Source organism: Coregonus clupeaformis, chromosome 5 (genome assembly GCF_020615455.1).
Source record: "Coregonus clupeaformis isolate EN_2021a chromosome 5, ASM2061545v1, whole genome shotgun sequence".
Taxonomy (NCBI): Eukaryota; Metazoa; Chordata; class Actinopteri; order Salmoniformes; family Salmonidae; genus Coregonus; species Coregonus clupeaformis.
Window position 1 is genome coordinate 14,674,238 of NC_059196.1, and position 22,889 is coordinate 14,697,126.

At 41.1% G+C, this 22,889-nt stretch overlaps 1 protein-coding gene and 1 long non-coding RNA gene across 3 annotated transcripts in view; one reads left to right on the forward strand and one right to left on the reverse strand.

Moving 5' to 3' along the window:
- Positions 1-12,266, reverse strand: part of LOC121562682 (echinoderm microtubule-associated protein-like 2) — a 29,465-nt gene extending 17,199 nt beyond the window's left edge. For both annotated transcript variants that reach the window (XM_041874892.1, XM_041874887.1), the window contains exon 1: positions 12,090-12,266. In XM_041874892.1, coding sequence (XP_041730826.1) covers positions 12,090-12,162 — 73 coding nt within the window. In that variant the 5' untranslated portion in view covers positions 12,163-12,266. The remainder of the gene's footprint in view (positions 1-12,089) is intronic.
- On the forward strand, positions 12,263-22,542 carry LOC121562704. Its single transcript, XR_005999610.1, has 3 exons — positions 12,263-12,349; positions 20,659-20,726; positions 22,343-22,542. It is a non-coding gene; the product is annotated as an uncharacterized LOC121562704 (long non-coding RNA).
- Positions 22,543-22,889: the final 347 nt, after the last annotated feature.

A 22,889-nucleotide genomic window follows, 5' to 3' on the forward strand; every position in this document is an offset into this window, starting at 1 on the left:
GACAGGCGAGTCACTGTTTGTAACAGTGGATGCCGCCTGAGACTGGGAGGGAGGCTGGCTTGGCTGGGGGCCAGACCTATACGCTGCTGCAGAAAGAGCCAGGCACTACCAGTGAACTTCAGTGGGTGGGATCTGAGTCTCCACCATTCATGACACACAAACACACACTTGAGTACATTTGACATTTTAGTCATTTAGCAGACGCTCTTATCCAGAGCGACTTACAGTTAGTGAGTGCATGCATGCATACATTGTATTTTATTTTTTCATACTGGCCCCCCGTGGGAATCGAACCCACAACCCTGGCATTACAAACGCCATTCTCTACCAACATCCCTGCCGGCCATTCCCTCCCCTACCCTGGACGATGCTAGGCCAATTGTGCGCCACCCCATTCGTCTCCCGGTCGTGGCCGGCTACGACAGAGCCTGGATTCGAACCAGGATCTCTAGTGGCACAGCTAGCACTGCGATGCAGTGCCTTAGACCACTTCACCACTCGGGAGGCTAGTAGAGTAGTTATTTCTTGTCTCATGCCTCTCCTGTTCCTCAAACACACACACACACACACACACACACACACACACACACACACACACACACACACACAAAGAGATACATGTGTATGTGCTCACATCAGGCACACCATGGCATGGCTGGAATCATACTGTACATAATATCAATGACAGAATGACAGACACAATTCACCCCCCTCCCTTCATCTCCAAGGAAGTCACTGAGGTATTCTCTATCAATAACACACACACCACTGAGAACAGAGTCTACATGAGTAACAATGTGAGCAAACCCTAGAGACGGGATGGTACTACCTGCTGTTACACCATGTGTGCCAACGGTTAACACACCTAAATACTGACCTGTAGGTATTCGATTTCATGACAGATGAACCATGGTTGTTGCACGCCGTCTGAGGCAGTCAATAACACAAATGGGCCAGATGGTCACAAGTTCAAGTACATTTACCTTTGCAAGCCTTTTAATTTATATTTTTTGCATTCATGATAATCAATAGCTTGTTGTGGGATAAAATACACCTGTACAGTCAATTGTTATCTCAGCTGTTAAACTGCTTAACCTATAGTGAGACTAGGAGCTCAACCATCACCACCAGCACCAGACCATTCAGTGTCCGGACTAGAGCTTTGGTCACAGACACAAATGTAGCAACCAATCTACAGTAAAGGTCAACCCTGACCAAGATGGCTCCAAAGCCAATTCTATCTCCTTTTGGCAGAGGAGCTGAGCTGCTCCCCTCTGTATTCCACCGTCTGGGGCGATCCGCAGCCTGGAACAGATCCTAAGTCTGCAGCACATCCAGGCTACCCAGCTAGCACATTTTGTTCTTTGGAAGTTGTGGGAACATATGTTTTTGGTTTCACATGACCTGGTAAAACTGAACTTTAAATGTTTTGCCTGTTCTGGGAACGTTTATTTGTAGGTTGCAGTGAGGTTCTGAGAATGTTTTAATCTGGTTCCTTTATTTCACTGCACCTATCCAGTATATGTGACAATAAAACATCATGTATGTGACAAAAGTGTTTTTGTTTTATTAATGCTCTGAGAATGGAAATTATAGATTATTTGGAGGTTTAACTTCCTTTACTTCCTTATAACTTTTTCTCAATAGGACTTTCAATAACACTGCTAGCTTATTTGGGGTTAACTTTTTTGAACTTGGAGCACAGATAGGACACATGGAAATTCATTTCCTTAGGCATTATTCATGCAAACATTAATTTTTTATTGCAACACGGCATCAGTGAGATTTAAACCTATAATCTTCTGTTCTCTAGCCATGGAATTAGTCCACTGAGCCACCAGGATGGAGCTAGCATGCCATGTTTTTTTAAGCATACAAAGCTGTTCATTTTAGTCTATTCAAACAGACCCCATTTTAAAGGAAACAAGCACTCATTAAGATCAGGTGTGGCCAATTAGTGGGCACGGGACAACACACCTAAAGGAAAACTCAAAAGCGATATTTTGGCATTTGTTTCATTAGTCCATTGTTGATATAGTCCCAAAGTGTTTTGCATGTCAGCAATCAAGTTTTCAAGATAAAAAACGTTCAAAGCATCATACCTTTTGTATTTTGAAAGTTATATACAGTGAGGGAAAAAAGTATTTGATCCCCTGCTGATTTTGTACGTTTGCCCACTGACAAAGACATGATCAGTCTATAATTTTAATGGTAGGTTTATTTGAACAGTGAGAGACAGAATAACAACAAAAAAATCCAGAAAAACGCATGTCAGAAATGTTATAAATTGATTTGCATTTTAATGAGGGAAATAAGTATTTGACCCCCTCTCAATCAGAAAGATTTCTGGCTTCCAGGTGTCTTTTATACAGGTAACGAGCTGAGATTAGGAGCACACTCGTAAAGGGAGTTCTCCTAATCTCAGTTTGTTACCTGTATAAAAGACACCTGTCCACAGAAGCGATCAATCAATCAGATTCCAAACTCTCCACCATGGCCAAGACCAAAGAGCTCTCCAAGGATGTCAGGGACAAGATTGTAGACCTACACAAGGCTGGAATGGGCTACAAGACCATCGCCAAGCAGCTTGGTGAGAAGGTGACAACAGTTGGTGCGATTATTCGCAAATGGAAGAAACACAAAAGAACTGTCAATCTCCCTTGGCCTGGGGCTCCATGCAAGATCTCACCTTGTGGAGTTGCAATGATCATGAGAACGGTGAGGAATCAGCCCAGAACTACACGGGAGGATCTTGTCAATGATCTCAAGGCAGCTGGGACCATAGTCACCAAGAAAACAATTGGTAACACACTACGCCGTGAAGGACTGAAATCCTGCAGTGCCCGCAAGGTCCCCCTGCTCAAGAAAGCACATATACATGCCCGTCTGAAGTTTGCCAATGAACATCTGAATGATTCAGAGGAGAACTGGGTGAAAGTGTTGTGGTCAGATGAGACCAAAATCGAGCTCTTTGGCATCAACTCAACTCGCCGTGTTAGGAGGAGGAGGAATACTGCCTATGACCCCAAGAACACCATCCCCACCGTCAAACATGGAGGTGGAAACATTATGCTTTGGGGGTGTTTTTCTGCTAAGGGGACAGGACAACTTCACCGCATCAAAGGGACGATGGACGGGGCCATGTACCATCAAATCTTGAGTGAGAACCTCCTTCCCTCAGCCAGGGCATTGAAAATGGGTCGTGGATGGGTATTCCAGCATGACAATGACCCAAAACTCACGGCCAAGGCAACAAAGGAGTGGCTCAAGAAGAAGCCCATTAAGGTCCTGGAATGGCCTAGCCAGTCTCCAGACCTTAATCCCATAGAAAATCTGTGGAGGGAGCTGAAGGTTCGAGTTGCCAAACTTCAGCCTCGAAACCTTAATGACTTGGAGAAGATCTGCAAAGAGGAGTGGGACAAAATCCCTCCTGAGATGTGTGCAAACCTGGTGGCCAACTACAAGAAACGTCTGACCTCTGTGATTGCCAACAAGGGTTTTGCCACCAAGTACTAAGTCATGTTTTGCAGAGGGGTCAAATACTTATTTCCCTCATTAAAATGCAAATCAATTTATAACATTTTTGACATGCGTTTTTCTGGATTTTTTTGTTGTTATTCTGTCTCTCACTGTTCAAATAAACCTACCATTAAAATTATAGACTGATCATGTCTTTGTCAGTGGGCAAACGTACAAAATCAGCAGGGGATCAAATACTTTTTTCCCTCACTGTATCTTGAAAACTTGATTGCTGACATGCAAAACATTTTGGGACTATATTTGCATTTTAATGAGGGAAATAAGTATTTGACCCCTCTGCAAAACATGACTTAGTACTTGGTGGCAAAACCCTTGTTGGCAATCACAGAGGTCAGACGTTTCTTGTAGTTGGCCACCAGGTTTGCACACATCTCAGGAGGGATTTTGTCCCACTCCTCTTTGCAGATCTTCTCCAAGTCATTAAGGTTTCGAGGCTGAAGTTTGGCAACTCGAACCTTCAGCTCCCTCCACAGATTTTCTATGGGATTAAGGTCTGGAGACTGGCTAGGCCATTCCAGGACCTTAATGGGCTTCTTCTTGAGCCACTCCTTTGTTGCCTTGGCCGTGAGTTTTGGGTCATTGTCATGCTGGAATACCCATCCACGACCCATTTTCAATGCCCTGGCTGAGGGAAGGAGGTTCTCACTCAAGATTTGATGGTACATGGCCCCGTCCATCGTCCCTTTGATGCGGTGAAGTTGTCCTCTGTAGCTCAATTGGTAGAGCATGGCGCTTGTAACGCCAGGGTAGTGGGTTCGATTCCCGGGACCACCCATACGTAAAAATGTATGCACACATGACTGTAAGTCGCTTTGGATAAAAGCGTCTGCTAAATGGCATATTATTATTATTATTATAACAATGGACTAACCCTAGCCACGACCAGATTCAAGCCGTTTAAGCCCCTCCCTTCCGTCCACTGTATGGCCGGACCTTCATTGAAAGAACAGCAAATAACTGCATCTCAGGGGAGATGTTGTTTTCGCTCTTCTCCCGACTGGGGTTCACTATGAGCTTGATTTACCAGCTAGCTCCACTGGTAGTCAAGAAAATGGGACAGATTGAGTGTTGCCGTTTAGCCTGGTCTCATAGGCTAAACGTAACATAGTAAATGTAAATCCGGAAGACTGGAATTAGTATGATATGTTACGTTTGGTTTGGTTACAGTGCCCTCAGAAAGTATTCACACCCCTTGATTTTTTTCCACATTTTGTTGTGTTACAAAGTGGGATTAAAATGGATTTAATTGTACTTTTTTGTCAACAATCTGCACAAAATACTCTAATGTCAAAGTGGAAGAAAAATGATAACATTTCTAAAATATTTATGAAAAATAAAACACTAATATATCTTGTTTAGATGCGTATTCAACCCTCTGAGTCAATACATGTTAGAATCACCTATGGCAGCGATCACAGCTGTGAGTCTTTCTGGGAAAGTCTCTAAGAGCTTTCCACACCTGGATTGTGCAACATTTGCCCATTATTATTTTCAAAGTTCTTCAAGCTCTGCCAATTGGTCGTTGATCATTGCTAGCCAACAATTGTCAGGTCTTGACATAGATTTTCAACCAGATTTAAGTCAAGACTGTAACTCGGCCACTCAGGAACATTCACGGTCTTCTTGGTAAGCAACTCCAGTGTATATGTATGAAAAATGTATGCACTCACTAACTGTAGGTCGCTCTGGATAAGAGCGTCTGCTAAATGACTAAAATGTAAAATGTAAATGTATATTTGGCCTTGTGTTTTAGGTTATTATCCTGCTGAAAGGTGAATTCATCTCCCAGTGTCTGGTGGAAAGCAGACTGAACCAGCTTCTCCTCTAGGATTTTGCCTGTGCTAAGCTCCATTACGTTTATTTTATATCCTGAAAAACTCCCCAGTCCTTAACTATTACAAGCATAGCCACCACTATGCTTGAAAATATGGAGAGTGGTACTCAGTAATGTGTAGTGTTGGATTTACCCCAAACATAAGAATTTGTATTCAGGAGAAAAAAAAAGTTCATTGCTTTGCCACATTTGTTGCAGTATTACTTTAGTGCCTTGTTGCAAACAGTATGCATGTTTTGGAATATGTTTTATTCTGTACAGGAGTAACTACAATTCTCCTATCACAGCCATTAAACTCTGTAACTGTTTTAAAGTCACCATTGGCCTCATAGTGAAATCTCAGAGTGGTTTCCTTCCTCTCCGGCAACTGAGTTAGGAAGGACGCCTGTATCTTTGTAGTGACTGGGTGTATTGATACACCATCCAAAGTGTAATTAATAATTTCACCATGCTCAAAGGGATATTCAATGTCTGTTTTTTTAAATTATTATATATATTTTTTTACCCATCTACCAATAGATGCCCTTCTTTGCGAGGCATCGGAAAGCCTCCATGGTCTTGGTGGTTGAATCTATTTTAAATTCACTGCGCGACTGCGGGACCTTAAAGATAATTGTATGTGTGGGGTACAGAAATTAGGTACTAGTCATTCAGAAATCATGTTAAACACTATTATTGCACACAGAGTGAGTCCATGCAAATTATTATGTGACTTGTTAAGCACATTTTTACTCCAGAACTTATTTAGACTTGCCATAACAAAGGGGTTGAGTACTTATTGACTCAAGACATTTCAGCTTTTCATTTTTTATTACATTTGTAAAAAATTTGAAAAACATCATTCCACTTTGACATTATGGGGTATTGTGTGTAGAGCAGTGACAAAAATCTAAATGTAATACATTTTCAATTCAAGCTGTAACACAACCAAATTTGGAAAGAGTAAAGGGGTGTGAATACTTTCTGAAGGCACTGTACATAAGACAGAAGGTTACTTAAGGCAAAAACGAAAGTAGGGTAGTTGGTCGGGGTGGATAGTGTTAGCTAAGATGATGGTTGAAAAAATATTACATCTGGAAACACAGCAGTCTTTCTATAATATTTTCAAAACCATCAGATATGACACAGGTTTTCTTTTGAGAACTTTCCCGAACTTTAGGCTATTATAATTGTTATTATTACTGATGCATTGGTGCATGTACAGTGAGGGAAACAAGTATTTGATCCCCTGCTGATTTTGTACGTTTGCTCACTGACAAAAACATGATGGTCCTCTGTAGCTCAATTGGTAGAGCATGGCGCTTGTAACGCCAGGGTAGTGGGTTCGATCCCCGGGACCACCCATTCGTAAAAATGTATGCACACATGACTGTAAGTCGCTTTGGATAAAAGCATCTGCTAAATGGCATATTATCATTATTATTATTATTATTATTATTATTATTATGATCAGTCTATCATTTTAATGGTAGGTTTATTTGAACAGTGAGAGACAGAAAAACAACAAAATAATCCAGAAAAACGCACGTCAAAAATGTTATAAATTGATTTGCATTTTAATGAGGGAAATAAGTATTTGACCCCTCTGCAAAACATGACTTAGTCCTTGGTGGCAAAACCCTTGTTGGCAATCACAGAGGTCATACGTTTCTTGTAGTTGGCCACCAGGTTTGCACACATCTCAGGAGGGATTTTGTCCCACTCCTCTTTGCAGATCTTCTCCAAGTCATTAAGGTTTCGAGGCTGACGTTTGGCAACTCAAACCTTCAGCTCCCTCCACAGATTTTCTATGGGATTAAGGTCTGGAGACTGGCTAGGCCACTCCAGGACCTTAATGTGCTTCTTCTTGAGCCACTCCTTTGTTGCCTTGGCCATGTGTTTTGGGTCATTTTCATGCTGGAATACCCATCCACGACCCATTTTCAATGCTCTGGCTGAGGGAAGGAGGTTCTCACCCAAGATTTGACGGTACATGGCCCCGTCCATCGTCCCTTTGATGCGGTGAAGTTGTCCTGTCCCCTTAGCTGAAAAACACCCCCAAAGCATAATGTTTGACAGTGGGGATGGTGTTCTTGGGGTCATAGGCAGCATTCCTCCTCCTCCAAACACGGCGAGTTGAGTTAATCCCAAAGAGCTCCATTTTGGTCTCACCCAACACTTTCACCCAGTTCTCCTCTGAGTCATTCAGATGTTCATTGGCAAACTTCAAACGGGCCTGTATATGTGCTTTCTTGAGCAGGGGGACCTTGCGGGTGCTGCAGGATTTCAGTCTTTCATGGCGTAGTGTGTTACCAATTGTTTTCTTGGTGACTATGGTCCCAGCTGCCTTGAGATCATTGACAAGATCCTCCTGTGTAGTTCTGGGCTGATTCCTCACCGTTCTCATGATCATTGCAACTCCACGAGGTGAGATCTTGCATGGAGCCCCAGGCCGAGGGAGTTTCTTCCATTTGCGAATAATCACACCAACTGTTGTCACCTTCTCACCAAGCTGCTTGGCGATGGTCCATTCCAGCCTCGTGTAGGTCTACAATCTTGTCCCTGACATCCTTGGAGAGCTCTTTGGTCTTGGCCACGGTGGAGAGTTTGGAATCTGATTGATTGATTGCTTATGTGGACAGGTGTCTTTTATACAGGTAACAAACTGAGATTAGGAGCACTCCCTTTAAGAGTGTGCTCCTAATCTCAGCTCGTTACCTGTATAAAAGACACCTGGGAGCCAGAAATCTTTCTGATTGAGAGGGGGTCAAATACTTATTTCCCTCATTAAAATGCAAATCAATTTATAACATTTTTGACATGCGTTTTTCTGGATTTTTTTGTTGTTATTCTGTCTCTCACTGTTCAAATAAACCTACCATTAAAATTATAGACTGATCATTTCTTTGTCAGTGGGCAAACGTACAAAATCAGCAGGGGATCAAATACTTTTTTTCCCTCACTGTATTTGTGTTTCAGGTACACCTGTGTTGGCGCTGACAGCATCAGTGCCTACATTGTCAACAACCTTTCAGTATTCAGATTACAACACGCAATTTTAGCTGCGGACAATGTTGTTCTATAGTAGTTAGATAGTTGAATGACTGCTCAAAAATGAGCATTTGTTACTATCTGTATGTTGTTCCTTGTCCAAATGCAAACCGTCATAACTGTTGATCAAAACTGTCAGTGGTGTTGTTTAATTTAAACTGTTAGCATTATGGATTTTTTTTAAATTATGAATTAATCAAGAAGCATAAATCAAAGTTCGATTTTTACTTTGTTACAGTAGACAACAAAACAATGATACATGGAAAGTTATACAGATAAAAGCAGATAAACAGTTGTACTGATAAATACAAGTCAATAAGAAATATTTACAGTGAAAACAGTGTATTTAGCCTACTCCTGCTCCTTAACTCCCGATCACTGTCTACATCTTAGACAGGGTTTGATGGTCAGACTACGCCAACCACATCCCCAGCTAGCCCGGCACCTAAGCTGTTTCAAAAGAACAACTCACTGAGAATGTTTCTGTTTAAACCAGAGAATGCTGTGAACTCTGCCTGGATGGGTTTTAACAGCTCTGCCTCCCTGACAACCTCCACAAAGGCTAGAATGTCCCCAGTCTGGCAAGCAGCATGATGGATGCCACTAGACTTTGATGACTCTAACTCAGCGTCTGTGGTGTCCATCAAGTCCTTGAGGACACCAATGGACTTGCTAATCCTGTCTGTTGCTTGCTCAGTCATGTTTGGACCCAGACCCTTCAAAAATGACTTCAAGAAGCGGAGGTGTTCCAGGTGTAAGTCAAGAGGGATATTCTTTCCCTTCCGTTTCCAGAACCTGTTCCAGGTAAGACTGTGTGCCAACCGAGGGGAAAGAGTGGCAATGACTTGCAAGGTCAATAGAAGGGTCCTGTAGGCATATTGGCTATGACCATAGGCCTTGTAGAACCTGTGTAGTTCTGGGCTGATTCCTCACCGTTCTCATGATCATTGCAACTCCACGAGGTGAGATCTTGCATGGAGCCTCAGGCCAAGGGAGATTGACAGTTCTTTTGTGTTTCTTCCATTTGCGAATAATCGCACAAACTGTTGTCACCTTCTCACCAAGCTGCTTGGTGATGGTCTTGTAGCCCATTCCAGCCTTGTGTAGGTCTACAATCTTGTCCCTGACATCCTTGGAGAGCTCTTTGGTCTTGGCCATGGTGGAGAGTTTGGAATCTGATTGATTGATTGCTTCTGTGGACAGGTGTCTTTTATACAGGTAACAAGCTGAGATCAGAGTGTGCTCCTAATCTCAGCTCGTTACCTGTATAAAAGACACCTGGGAGCCAGAAATCTTTCTGATTGTCAGGGGGTCAAATACGTATTTCCCTCATTAAAATGCAAATCATTTATAACATTTTCAAATGCGTTTTTCTGTATTTTTGTTGTTGTTATTCTGTCTCTCACTGTTCAAATAAACCTACCATTAAAATTATAGACTGATCATTTCTTTGACAGTGGGCAAACGTACAAAATCAGCAGGGGATCAAATAATTTTTTCCCTCACTGTATGCACTATTAGCTAGCTAGTTAGCTTGGAGTCCAATTAATGTTCAACATAGCGTGGACTCAATTAATATCAAATTATGTAGTTATAGTTACCATTTGTATGTAACGTGAACCTTATCCACAACAAGGTTCTCCATACACTGTTGATGCCAGCATATTCCAACACTTGTTGTTCATCAACCAAGACTCTAAGCTACTGTAAACAACCTGGCAACGTTCATGGATCCCCAGCAGTGATCCCCAGCTTCGCAGCCTCTCCGATCTGGTCCTCCATGGAGGGCGACCAACGGCGACAACAACGAGTATTGGGTTCTCGATCCATCCCATTTTCTTGACTACCAGTGGAGCTAGCTAGTAAATCAAGCTCTTGGCGAACCTAGTCGGAAGAAGAGCGAAAACATCTCCCCCAATGCAGTTATTTGCTCTTCTTTCAATTAAGTTATGTCCTCCAGTTCTGATATAACTACTCCTATTGCAGCATCAACACCAACACCAAGAGCAGCCATTGTTTTTATGATTTGCGCCCACAGATTATTAGATGATGCTGATTGGTCCGGCCATACGGTGGATAGAAGGGAGGGGCTCAAACGGTTTGAATCTTGTCGTGGCCAGATTGTATCCGTGTAGCGAAACAGAATGTAAGCTCGCGAGATCAGGATGGTTCATACGAGGCTAGAACATTACCAACATTGAAATTAAATGTAACCATGTTTGAACTTTTAGGAAATGTTCTGTTAAAGTAATGAAATACCAAGAAAATAATGCTTTTTTTTGTCAATTTACTTAAATGTGCTGAGAATGTTCCAAAGCCAAGCAACTATCCTGCACCATTCCCATAAAGTTGTGGGAAGGTTGTATGCTAAATAACCATAGGACAACCACACTCTCACCAAGCTCTAAGAAACATATGGTTCTCAGAACGTTATGTGCTAGCTGGGTAGGCACTGGCCATGGGAGATCCTGGCAGGACACCCAGGCTGGGTACTGGGCATACCAGACCCTGCCTTGGGAAATATCTACTCAGGCTTACAGGGTCAGGACAGCCTGGCCATTTTAACAGATTACATGTCTCTCTCCATGTCTGTCCACCTGTCACTCAATATGGTTCTACTTATAGGCTATATGTTGGCCTACATGTAGCCCAATACACAGAACCTCTGAGTTTCACAGATTTTTGTTCAGCAATACATCGAATACCTTTGTGGGGTTCTATTTTCTTATAACTAGATGTGATTAAATACTAGTCTATTTTAGAAGACGTGTATTGATCTCTTTTTGTTCCTATACCAGATTTGAATTGACGCAACTTAACACCTTGCAAGTCTATTTAGGTACGCTTCACATCCCTTCAAATATCCTATGTTTCCTCTCAGTTCAATTTCATCACACTGCTTATATGGCAAAAGAGGTGTTGATGCATAAGTGGATTAGTGAACCATGTCAAATTTTATTGGATAGCATGGGTGCATAAAATATAAATACTGTAGAGTGAAAGACAATACCTACATTGTGTGGTTTGTTTTCTTCTCACACTCAGTGGACACTGGACATGCATGAACCTGGTCTTGTGGTGTGGCCAGTTACAGCATCATTGCATCAGCTTTTCTTTGATTAGCTGTATTGTTATGATAGCTCTTTACACTACAGTCATGTCCAGCCCCTGCTGCTCCTCAAAAAGTGGACACCATTCTCTACTTTACAACACTCTTCTTTCGAAGGGAATTAAACTTGATCTGAAACAGTGAAACCATAATATGCAAATAGTTCCACTATTTATTAACATCGAGATAGCCTATCTGTTTTCCCCCAGCCGGATAATGTTTTACATATAGTCAAAGTGGGTTGGCAGGTCGACCATAGGCTACACCAGAGTCATATATTTTTCTAAATACATGTCTCTAGGTTAAACCTATCAATCACAATATAACAGTGGGTGAACATGAAGTTCACGACAGTCTGCTCTATGATGGATGGATGGATAGATCATAGATCATTCTAACGATGCAAACTAACATTCTATTAAACAATCTGTAGCTCGAGACACATCTCTGTTTCGTGTAAACTGGTAAGGAACCTGCAAACAGGTGCATGAAAGCCTACAGTCCCACCACCATGTGCCACGGTTCATATCAAAACCGGTCGACTCAGAGATTCAAGCAAGTCAAATGTGAACTCACCATTGCAGTACTGGAGAAGGAGTGAAGCGGTATCATAAAGGTTTCCACATGATGAAGCGATCCTCTCCGACATTTCTTTTTTTCAATCAGACCCGTCACTTCCCCTTTCTTGAAGCCTCTTAATCCGCACTTCTCCACATTCAGAACCCCTCAACACCTTTCGCTGTTTGTCGCTCACCGGCGCGACTACTGTCTGCTCTCCGTATCTGTTACTATAGCAACAGCCTCACCATAGAGTTTGCCAACCATTCAGAACGGGGGTAGGTAATGGAGACGATATTAAATAGTTGATCGAATTTGAAATGAAACATTTTGTCTACATGAAATGTGTTTATCCACAACTCTCATTAATTGAAAGGTAATGCCGATCGTATAAGCCTACCAGTGGTTTTGCTTACTATGCTGAATAATTTATTGCAGTAAGGTGTCTTTTCTGAGCACGTGACACTTAATTGATACCTGCTTAGAAATATAATTACTATAACGGACAACTTAGAGGATTCAATGTGGAGAATGGAATGTAATCATAGAGAAGAGGCGAAGCGAGAGTGATAACTCGACCCAAAATCTGTCTTTTCTAGCAGGTGGTTATCGTGTTTTTCGCTCACCAAGCGAGGAGTTTTTGTATGGAGGTCAATGACAGAGTGTCGAATTTGGTTAAAAAAAATGTAATGGCTTATTTGCTACGTGTGGTTTACTTGATCAAATATACGTTTTTTTAATGATTAGCTTGTTACAAGGGTACTGATATAAGTAGGACACGGCAACTTTGAGAAAAACACTTTATATCGGAGTCTTGCCTGGTCGTCACTAGTTACCATAGCCGCAAAGTCATAAACCCCGCCTATTTCTACAATTTATCTTCTTAAAATATGATTTTAATAAACCTAACCTTAACCACGCTAACCGTATGCCTAACGCTAACCTTAAATTAAAGCCACAAAGCACATTTTAGTTTACATGAATTTTTACTATAAAGCCACGATATTTTGACTTTGTGACTGTGGTAAGTAGTGGAAACCGTTGTGGCTGTTGTTCACACGCGTATATGCCCTCTCATTGGCTAGAATGGTCCCACCTGATCTTGCCTCCTCCGACTGCCTTCCATTTTTGAAGACATTTATTTTCATTGTTAGAGCGGCCACTAGAGTATCTGGTCAATATAATGGATAATCTGTGATGTAGCTTTACTTCGACTTTAGGCAACGAAACGGCCAAATATTAAATTTTAAGCTGTTGATAGGCCTATTAGGAAACATCCAATATTTATTGTTACAAAGGAGAAGTTCCCAATTTTCTCTTATATTTCATCAAGGCCACACGTTCCAAGACATTGATATATTATTTCATGAAAGGCTGCATGTCATGCCTCATAGGCCCAAAATGCCAAACCTGCAATGTGTCTACAAATAATATTGGTGATTTGACGGTTTATATTTTCCTATCACTGGAGGGCGACATTGCACTTGTCTTTATCACTCCACTGGATCTCAATAGTCTACTGGAGGAAGTCAGACCGTTTCCCTCTTTCCATATAACTACAGCAATGCTCTACGACATCTCCAGCAGTTTACTACAGAGATGATCAGAACACAGTGAGGATGTCATAATAGTCTTTCTAGCCAGATGGGTTGCCTCCCATAATATTCCAGCTAGTTCTGGGATTCCCGAGAGTACTCATCTAGCACATTTGGTTCCTTTAAAGTTGTGGGAATGTATGTTTTTGGTTTCACATTGGTTGTGGGAACGAAGCTATTTGTTTCATGGCCGGTAGAACTAAACGTTTTTAAACGTTCTGAGAAAAGAAAATGTATCCTGTTCTGCGAACTTTTATTTTTAGGTTGCAGGGAGGTTCTGAGAACGTTTTACTCTAGTTCCTTTAAAGTTTTCCTGGGAGGTTTTATTAACGCTCTGAGAACCGTTTTTGAATAACTTCCTTAAAACTTTCATTGAATGTTCCAATAAGACTTTTAATTACACGGCTAACTTGTTTTTAACTCAATGCACAAATAAGACATATGGAAATTAATTTCCTTAGGAATTAATAATGCAAACACATTTCTTTTTTATTGATGACACGGCATCAGTGAGATTCAAACCTATGATTTTCATCCTTGGATTTAGTCCACTGAGCCACCAGGATGGAGCTAGCATGCCATGTTTTTATGCATACAAAGCTGTTCATTTTAGTCTATTCAAACAGAGTCCATTTCAAAGGAAACAAGCTCTAATTAAGATCAGGTGTGGCCAATTAGTGGGCGCGCCCAACACACCTGAACAAACTTAACAATATAGAGGATAGAGAGAGTTTTGTTGATGCTGAGAATGGAATGTATATGTTTTTAAATAACATTCTTTCAACGTTCTCTGAATGTAAAAAAATATATATTTTGCAGTTTTTATGGAAAGTTTTCTTAATGTTCTCGGAACAATTTGAGAACATTACTTTTAATAAAAGCATGTGGAAACCTATAGGAAACCTTTTGCTGAAGTACTGAAATTCTGAAATTCCCACAGAAGAATGTTGTTTCTTAAAGTTCTTGGAACAATTTGAGAACATGACTTTAGAACCATGAGGAAACCTGTAGGAAATGTTATGCTGAAGTATTGAAATTCCCACAGAAGAATGTTATTTCTTAACGTTCTCTGAATTATTTAAAAACATTCCCAATGCCAAAGCAGTTGGAGAACATTTCTAGAACATTAATACAATTGTAACCATATTTGAACTTTTAGAAAATGTTCTGTTGAAGTAATGAAATACCAAGAAAATAAAAAAATTGGGGTCACGTTCCTTAAATGTGACGAGAATGTTCCAAAGCCAAGCAACTATCCTGCACCATTCCCAGAAAGTTGTGGGAAGGTTGTATGCAAAATAACCATAGGACAACCACGCTCTCACCAAGCTCTAAGAAACATATGCAAGGTTCCCAGACAATTAGGAGAAGGTTATTTTTCAAACAACCAAACGGGAAACACAGAGGAACGTTATGTAAAAGTTCTCTAACACACCAACAAAAATAACATACTTTTTGGGGGTTAATTGAACGTTCTCAGAACTATGTGATTCTTCCTACCAAAATAGCAATGTTCCCTAAAGGTTCTCTTTGGTTATTAGAAAAATTACTTTCCCAGAATGCTATGGGAATAGTTTTTTTTACAACTATGTGGGGAACGTTATGTAAAATTTATTGAATTCCAACAAAATAACGTTATTTTACAAAGGTAATTGAACGTTCTCAGAACTATGTGATTCTCCCTACCAAATAGCAACGTGCCCTTAAGGTTCTTCTTTGGTTATTAGAACAATTACTTTCCCACAATGTTCCCACAATGATTAAACGTTTTCTGCAGAAAGAATGGGGTGTCTGCTAAAATATGACACCGTGAGTTTAAAAAATATATTTTGGTTATTGAACTACAGTAGGTGACGTGGATTTACATCTCGTAACATAATTACGGTAACGGAATTACATCATGGGTCACTGATCTGCACTATACAGAAATGCATAATTATGGATATGAATATCATGGTGATGTATCCTGAATAGGTACACGAAGGTAGGAATATGCAATATCCTTCCAGACCAGACCAAATCTGAACCAATCATAGACGTCCATGTTTCACAAGTTTGACATCACAGTAGAGCACAGTAGAGCACAGTACAGTACAGTATAGTACAGTACAGCACAGTAGAGCAGAGTTCAGTACAGTAAAGTAGATACATTCAGTACAATAAAGTACATTATACTGTACTCTACTCTAGTGTGCTCTACTGTACTGGACTCTACTCTACTGTACAGTAGTACTGTACTCTACTGTACAGTAATACTGTATTGTACTGTTCTGTACTGTTCTCTACTGTGCTCTACTGTACTGTACTATGCTGTCCAAACTTGTGAAACATAGACGTCTATGATTTGTTCAGATTTGGTCCGTCCAGGGCGGACTGACCAAATTTAAACTACTTTTCAACGTCCATGGACAGAGGGTAGGTGGGAGGTGTCATGGTAGTTGTCAGTAAGTGCTGGGAGAGGTGACATTAACTGGACAGAGAGAGAAGAGAGAGAAGCAGAGAGAGAGAGGTTGAGAGTGAGAGGGAGGGAGTGGTTGTCCAGGCTGTTTTCACAGTCTTGCTTTGACCACCAGATGACAGAAAGATTTAAAAAAACATGAGCTGAACATAACAGTATGCCAATGGAATGGAGCGCAATAGCAGGTGACCCAATTGTGGTTTTTGACTACTATGATTTCCCATTGTAGCCAGTTCAACTGTAGAAATTCCGTTACCGATTTGGTAACAGAATTACACAATTTTAATGACAAAAAATTGTCACGATTCCGGTCTGTGTAAGTGGGCGCGCTTGCGTAGAGGTCTTTTTTTGATAGATCTAATCCCAGCGTAGAGGAAGCTAATGTAAAGCTAATTGAACTAACTAGGCATAAACTGAACATTACTTAAAATACATTTCTTTGGCTAGTTCTTGTATTTGTTATTTACCAAGAGTGGCGGAGTGGCAGATTATTTCACATTATACAATTTACTAGTTTGATGAATTTTTCCTTAGTAGCTAGCTAACAGTCATTCATTAAATGGATGGCTATATAGGCTCACTTATCATCTAATTAATTATCATAAACCAAAATTAAGCACAATAACACACACATAACGATTACAGTAACAAAGCATGTTTAATTTAAAATCTTTGTCATTCATTACTTCGTCCTTTTCTGTTTCACTAGGCAGGGGGAAGCAAACAGCATATGCTTCCCCCTGCCTAGCGATCAGCAGGCAGAGACGACTGCTTCATGCGCTTTGAGAACTAGCACAGACCTCAAACAAAGTTGTTATTCTCATAATTTACTTATTGGAACGATGTCAGTTTGGGCTCAGAAAGCATTCGGCTTGTCATAGAATTTGCCTAAAATGTACTACCGTTACTGTGTGTGGGGGAAATATGTCATATTTGGTTAAATCGTATGGCTCTCCAATGGGCACCAATGCAATAACAGCTGGCTTTGGTCTACTTAAAGAAAATATTCACCCATTTTGAATGTTATATCGTATTTGTGCATATCTGAGTGATGTTCTATCAATTCCCTACAGTACAACAAAGCTACACTAGAGGGTAAACATAGACTGATGTTTTATGACTATCCTATAGTACTGGTTACATTGCATTGTGATGGGGGTTTAACTGCCCTTGTAGTGCTGTAGACCTACATGCAGTAAACGGTACAATGCACTTTAACAGTATTTTTTGTGCTATTCATTACAATTGAACCTACATTGCTCTATGGTCTTTTTAATCTCCAGTTGTTCTGAATTTCCATGTAGACTTTATGCTTCTGTCTAGGAAGAATTAGGGACAGTAAACCCAACTGACTTCTTTAGACTTCCACAATAGACTGAAGCTGAATAATTTTGTCATGCATCTGATCTCCAGATCTTTTAAAAACTGATGGGTGTTTATTAGAATGGGTATAAAGAGCAAACTTGGCAAGCTGACCCCATGTAGGATATACAGAACACCAATCTTAGCCATAAGATACAGCTCAGACAGTCAAACACAGTTTTAATGACACCCCTGGTCAAATAGATGTACAAATAAATTCAACGGCTTCATCATAGTCATGTTTGGAGCAGGACCACAATGGAACAGAATATTGCACCTTGGTGGATCTTGAGTAATGTGATAGCTGAGATCAGAGCACTGGCACACACAGAAGGCATCGCTTAAGAAAATCTCAGCAGCAGCTATGGAACACCTATGACACAGCTCAAAGAAGGTGAGGCTTCCCGTATGAGCACAGCACGCCAACACAGCACTTAAAGTCAAAACCAAAGGGTAACACTATACAGAAATGGCCGGTGATAACCTTATTTGTGTACAGGAGGAGGAGATGCCAAAGTGCATTCAGACAACTGACCCCAGTTTCTGACTGCTGCAGATTGAAATAGATAACACATGCTAGAGAGAGAGAGATAGAGACATGGTGAATAATGTTATAAGGTCTGGCAGTCCTATTAGTAATGGCCAGATTTAGAGTCCAGTGCCTCTGCATGCACCACACCCTGTGATAAGAATGAGAATCACATTTCACTGACTTACTTTAATGTGTATCAATTTGTGTTCCAGTTGCACTTAGTCAGTTTGATTTCCATTTTGCCTTGAGGAGGAGCTTTGGGAAGACACGCAGCGAGCCTCCCACTGAGGCCTAGGGCAGAAAAACCAAACCAGAGGCAGCTCTCCTATCTCTAGATAGGGTTTTAACAGGCTCTGATTACTCCTGAGTATGTGCATCTACCTCACAGACCTCTCAACAGCGAGCAGACAGTCAGACAGACAGAAAGAGCACCCATGCTAATGGATAGACTCATGTCTGCTCCACTCTCCTGAACATGATGGACATGTTTACATTTGACATGCTTTTAGATCTTCTACAGAATATATGTTCAGGAGATATGCATCCAACCAATGGGTAGACTAATGTTATTTGTGCCTTCCCTGGATCAAACCCTATGTTATATAAAGCCCTCTTGTTCGAATGCAATTAAATGGATTTTGTACTCAAGGAATAGTATTTTGCTCTGAATATGTCTTCCTTTTGCATTTTGAGGGAGTAAAAGTAAGAACATAGCTATTATAAGGACAGCATATTTGACATGAGCATAGGAAACACGCCATTGACTCCCTGTGCTGAAAAGTCTCCCTAGACCTCAAATGCTGCCTTACTGAAATCCAAGGACACATCTGACAATTGACAGGAGTGATGTATGTCTGGCGCTGGCACTGTAACCACAACCAGTCTTGGAGGAGAATGGCTATCCTGTGCCAAATGACTTGCATATTTGGCTTCTACACCCACTCATGTATATTTCTGAGCAATTGAGCATTTCATCTTTGCAAAAGGTTTCCAAGATGTGTAAAACCTGGAAATGAGCTGTCAATAAGACCGTACAAATCTGCAAAAAGGCAATTCAACTTAATTGAAGATGATGATAATAGCACAATTCCTCAAATATATTAACTTATTTTAAATATTAACTGACAAGAAAATGTGCAACACAGTACAGGGTAATTATTCTAGAAAGCAATAGAATGGCAAACGAATTCAATGACTGCACAGCTCCTGAGCACATTATTTCTAATCCTGACAGAAATGTTGTATCTATGCTTTTACCTCTAAAGTTACACAGTTGGGATAGAACCGTAGAATGTGAGGATCTATTGCATCTCTCTGCAGGTAGTGTAAGGGAATTGCCCCATGGGAGCTGGGGCTCTTGCTTTCCAGGGGATTTTGGGTCCCATCCAAGACTGTCAGAGCGCAGAGCACCTCCCTGAACACTGTAGCTGCAGTGTCTCTTCCTCTACCACTAGAATGTACTGCTGATTAGTCCTTCCCCTGTATTGTAATATAATTCTCTTGTGGGCCTGCTGTATGCAGATTTCAGACTGACTAAAACGTCTGCCATTTTATAGTGAAAATTCATTCTTATTGAGGTTGCTGTGCTTGACGGAATGAGACGGCATTGCAGGCCACAGTGCTGCTAAAGTAATTTAGGTGCACTAAAAGGGTCCAGTGACACAGGCGCGCATGTCTTGACCAACGGGCTGCTGGGTAAACCTTGCATGCCTTCCACCGTGTCCAGAATAATTTATGAGCGGGACATCATAATTAAGCAATAAGGCCCAAGGAGGTGTGGTATATGGCCAATATACCACTGCTAAGGGCTGTTCTTATGCACGACGCAACGTGGAGTGCCTGGACACAGCCCTTAGCCGTGGTATATTGGCCATATACCACAAACCCCCAAGGTGCCTTATTGCTATTATAAACTGGTTACCAACCTATTTAGAGCAGTAGAAATAAATATTTTGTCATACCCGTGGTATACGATATATATACCACGGCTGTCAGCCAATCAGCATTCAGGGCTTGAACCACCCAGTTTATAATCACCTTTAACACACTCCACATTTCTCACACAACTGCCAAGATGTGTCCTTTCCACCTCCTGAAGGAGTCTGTGCTTGTACCACCATGAGAGAGGACAACAATACTATTCAGTGGTTCCATTAAGAGGGTGGTTTGTGTATGGAGGATGAGTGATGCTCTGACTGTGCTGGCTGCCTGGCTGCAGCTGTGTACTGAGCTGTGGACCTGTGTTTGTATATCTCCCTCTCTGCAGACTTTTATTGGCAATGCACATGCTCTAATTATCCCTCTGCTGGCCATTTGCGGTTATTTACTGTGTGTACCCAAAAGCCACATAATTTACACCACTTTGACTGCTTAACGGAAAGCCTGCCATCACAGGATACTTGATTTATTTGTGTTGGGAGAAGAGCAGGTTCAGTGAAGGAACCAATTCCACTATCCCACTTCCTTGCTTAGGTTAACATATGTTTATTGGACTGTGGTCTCTAATATATGTTTGTGATTATTACGATGCCCAACCTTTTGCTGAACCTTATTACGTCTACATGTACTGAATATAAGTTTAGTATAGGGTGTCAGTATGTTCACTATATAACTGTAGCAATGTTTTTTTTCTCCTTTCAGGACACTGTTGCTCTCTCTTGGACTGGCTGGCTCAGCAGTAGGGGACACAGAGAACACAGGAAGTAGAGGTGGGGCCTGAAACCACAGACTTTATTTAACATATTCTTTATCCCCCCCCTATTCCATGCTTCCCCTTGTACTGGAACAACAATCAAATCAGTTTCGTGAACCAGTTGCATTTTTGTCATATCTCTCATTTTAAGTTAAACGTAGACTGTTATTGATGCTAATCATTTCAATCTGTTCAAAATTAGGCTGAACAGAAAGGTTAAGAGGTTTATTTAAAGTGTTTTTAGGTGTTAATGTGCAAAATGCAATTGGAGAAATATTATAAAATTAGCACTGGAGTGATGCTTTTGTATGATGGACTGGAGTCCAGTATCAGAGAAGAGAGGACTACTCACTCTGTGAGCTCAAATACTGTATATTGTACTGTATCTTGAGGGATATGACAATATCCTGTGGCTTTAGAGGGCTAGAGATTTTCATTTGTATAAATATCTTCAGAGGGAACATCAATGTTCTGGCTGAATAACTGATTTTGGCGTTGATGATGATATTTATTACTAATCCAGATCACTGTCTTTCATAACAAATCACAGGTGAACACAAATGTTTTTGTTGGTTTGTTTTTTGGTGCCTTTTCTTCCTGCTGCCAAGACAACCCAGACAAAACCACTGGTCCAATCACTTTGTGAAGCACCAATCGTGCTCAATGATCCATGCTACCAGTCTCTTAGTTGATGAGAGGGCTAGACTAGCTTAATTGACTATCTGTCCATTTCGGGGGAAACCTTTCCCTCCCATCAATATCAGCATTTAGAACAATTAGTGAAAATAAAGCTGAAACTCTTTCCTCAGATATCGGGTCAATGCGCTTCATTACGCAAGTGTACACTTACCCTAGCCCGATGTTACACACTGAGTGTACAAAACATTAGGAACACCTTCCTAATATTGAGTTGCACCCCCTTTTGCCCTCAGAACAGCCTCAATTCATTGGGGGCATGGACTTTACAAGGTGTCGAAAGCGTTCCACATGGATGCTGGCCAATGTTGACTCCAATGCTTCCCACAGTTGTGTCAAGTTGGCTGGATGTCCTTTGGATGGTGGGCCATTCTTGATACACACGGGAAACTGTTCAGCTTGAAAAATCCAGCAAAGTTGCAGTTCTTGACACATTCAATCTTGTGCGCCTGGCACCTACTACCGTACCTCATTCAAAGGAACTTAAATATTTTGTCTTGCCCATTCACCCTTTGAATGGCACACATACACAATCGATGTGTCAATTGTCTCAAGGCTTAAAAATCCTCCTTTAACTTGTCTCCTCCCCTTCATCTACACTGATTTGAAGTGGATTTAACAAGTGACATCAACAAGGGACCATAGCTTTCACCTGTATTCAGCTGGTCAGTCTATGTCATGGAAAGGGCAGGTGTTCATAATGTTTTATACACTCAGTGTACAAGTTATAGTACGCTCCAGTGTTTTGACTGCAGCTGTACAGAAGACCCCTAACCTTACTAACAACAATATGCCCGATGCATACACTCTGTTGATGCAAGTCCACTGTCTTGGGTGTGAGAAAAGTGCTTTACAAATTAAATGAATTATTATGACTCATTGCTCTTTCTCTCTTCCTCATGTTCTTTTCCCACATGGCAATGCCACACTTCTCAGATGGCTGGTCAAAGAGAGGCTACGCTTGCCATTGATGGAGAAGGGACAAAGGGACACCTGGAGGACCCCCACCCGCAGGACATTAGCTCTAAAAAGGCAAAAACAATATCTCAGCCTCATGACAAAATGTGTAACAACAAAATGTTCTCTGTCTCATGGCAGGGTGTTTAGAATAGCATGAGATTAACAATAAAACAGCGCTTTATTTTTCTTTGGCCCATGGCAAAATGTGTAGAATTTAACTTTTTTCTTTTTGGGTTGGGTTGGGTTTGGTTGCTTTCGTGCACGTATGCATGTGTGTATGTGTGTGTGTCAGTGGGCGTGTGTATACATGTGAAAGGAACTGTAGTGAAGTACCACAGCTTAGAATGGAAATCCATTAGTGTGTGTGTTCAGAATACAGTATTATCTCATATTCATAGATACAGAGATAATGGCACAACTGCTCTTTCTTTCATCACATCATTAGCTACACTGTAGTGTTTGACAGGACCCCAGGCCTAACATCAATCCAGTGAAGAAGTGTGAACGTGAGTAAGAATATGAA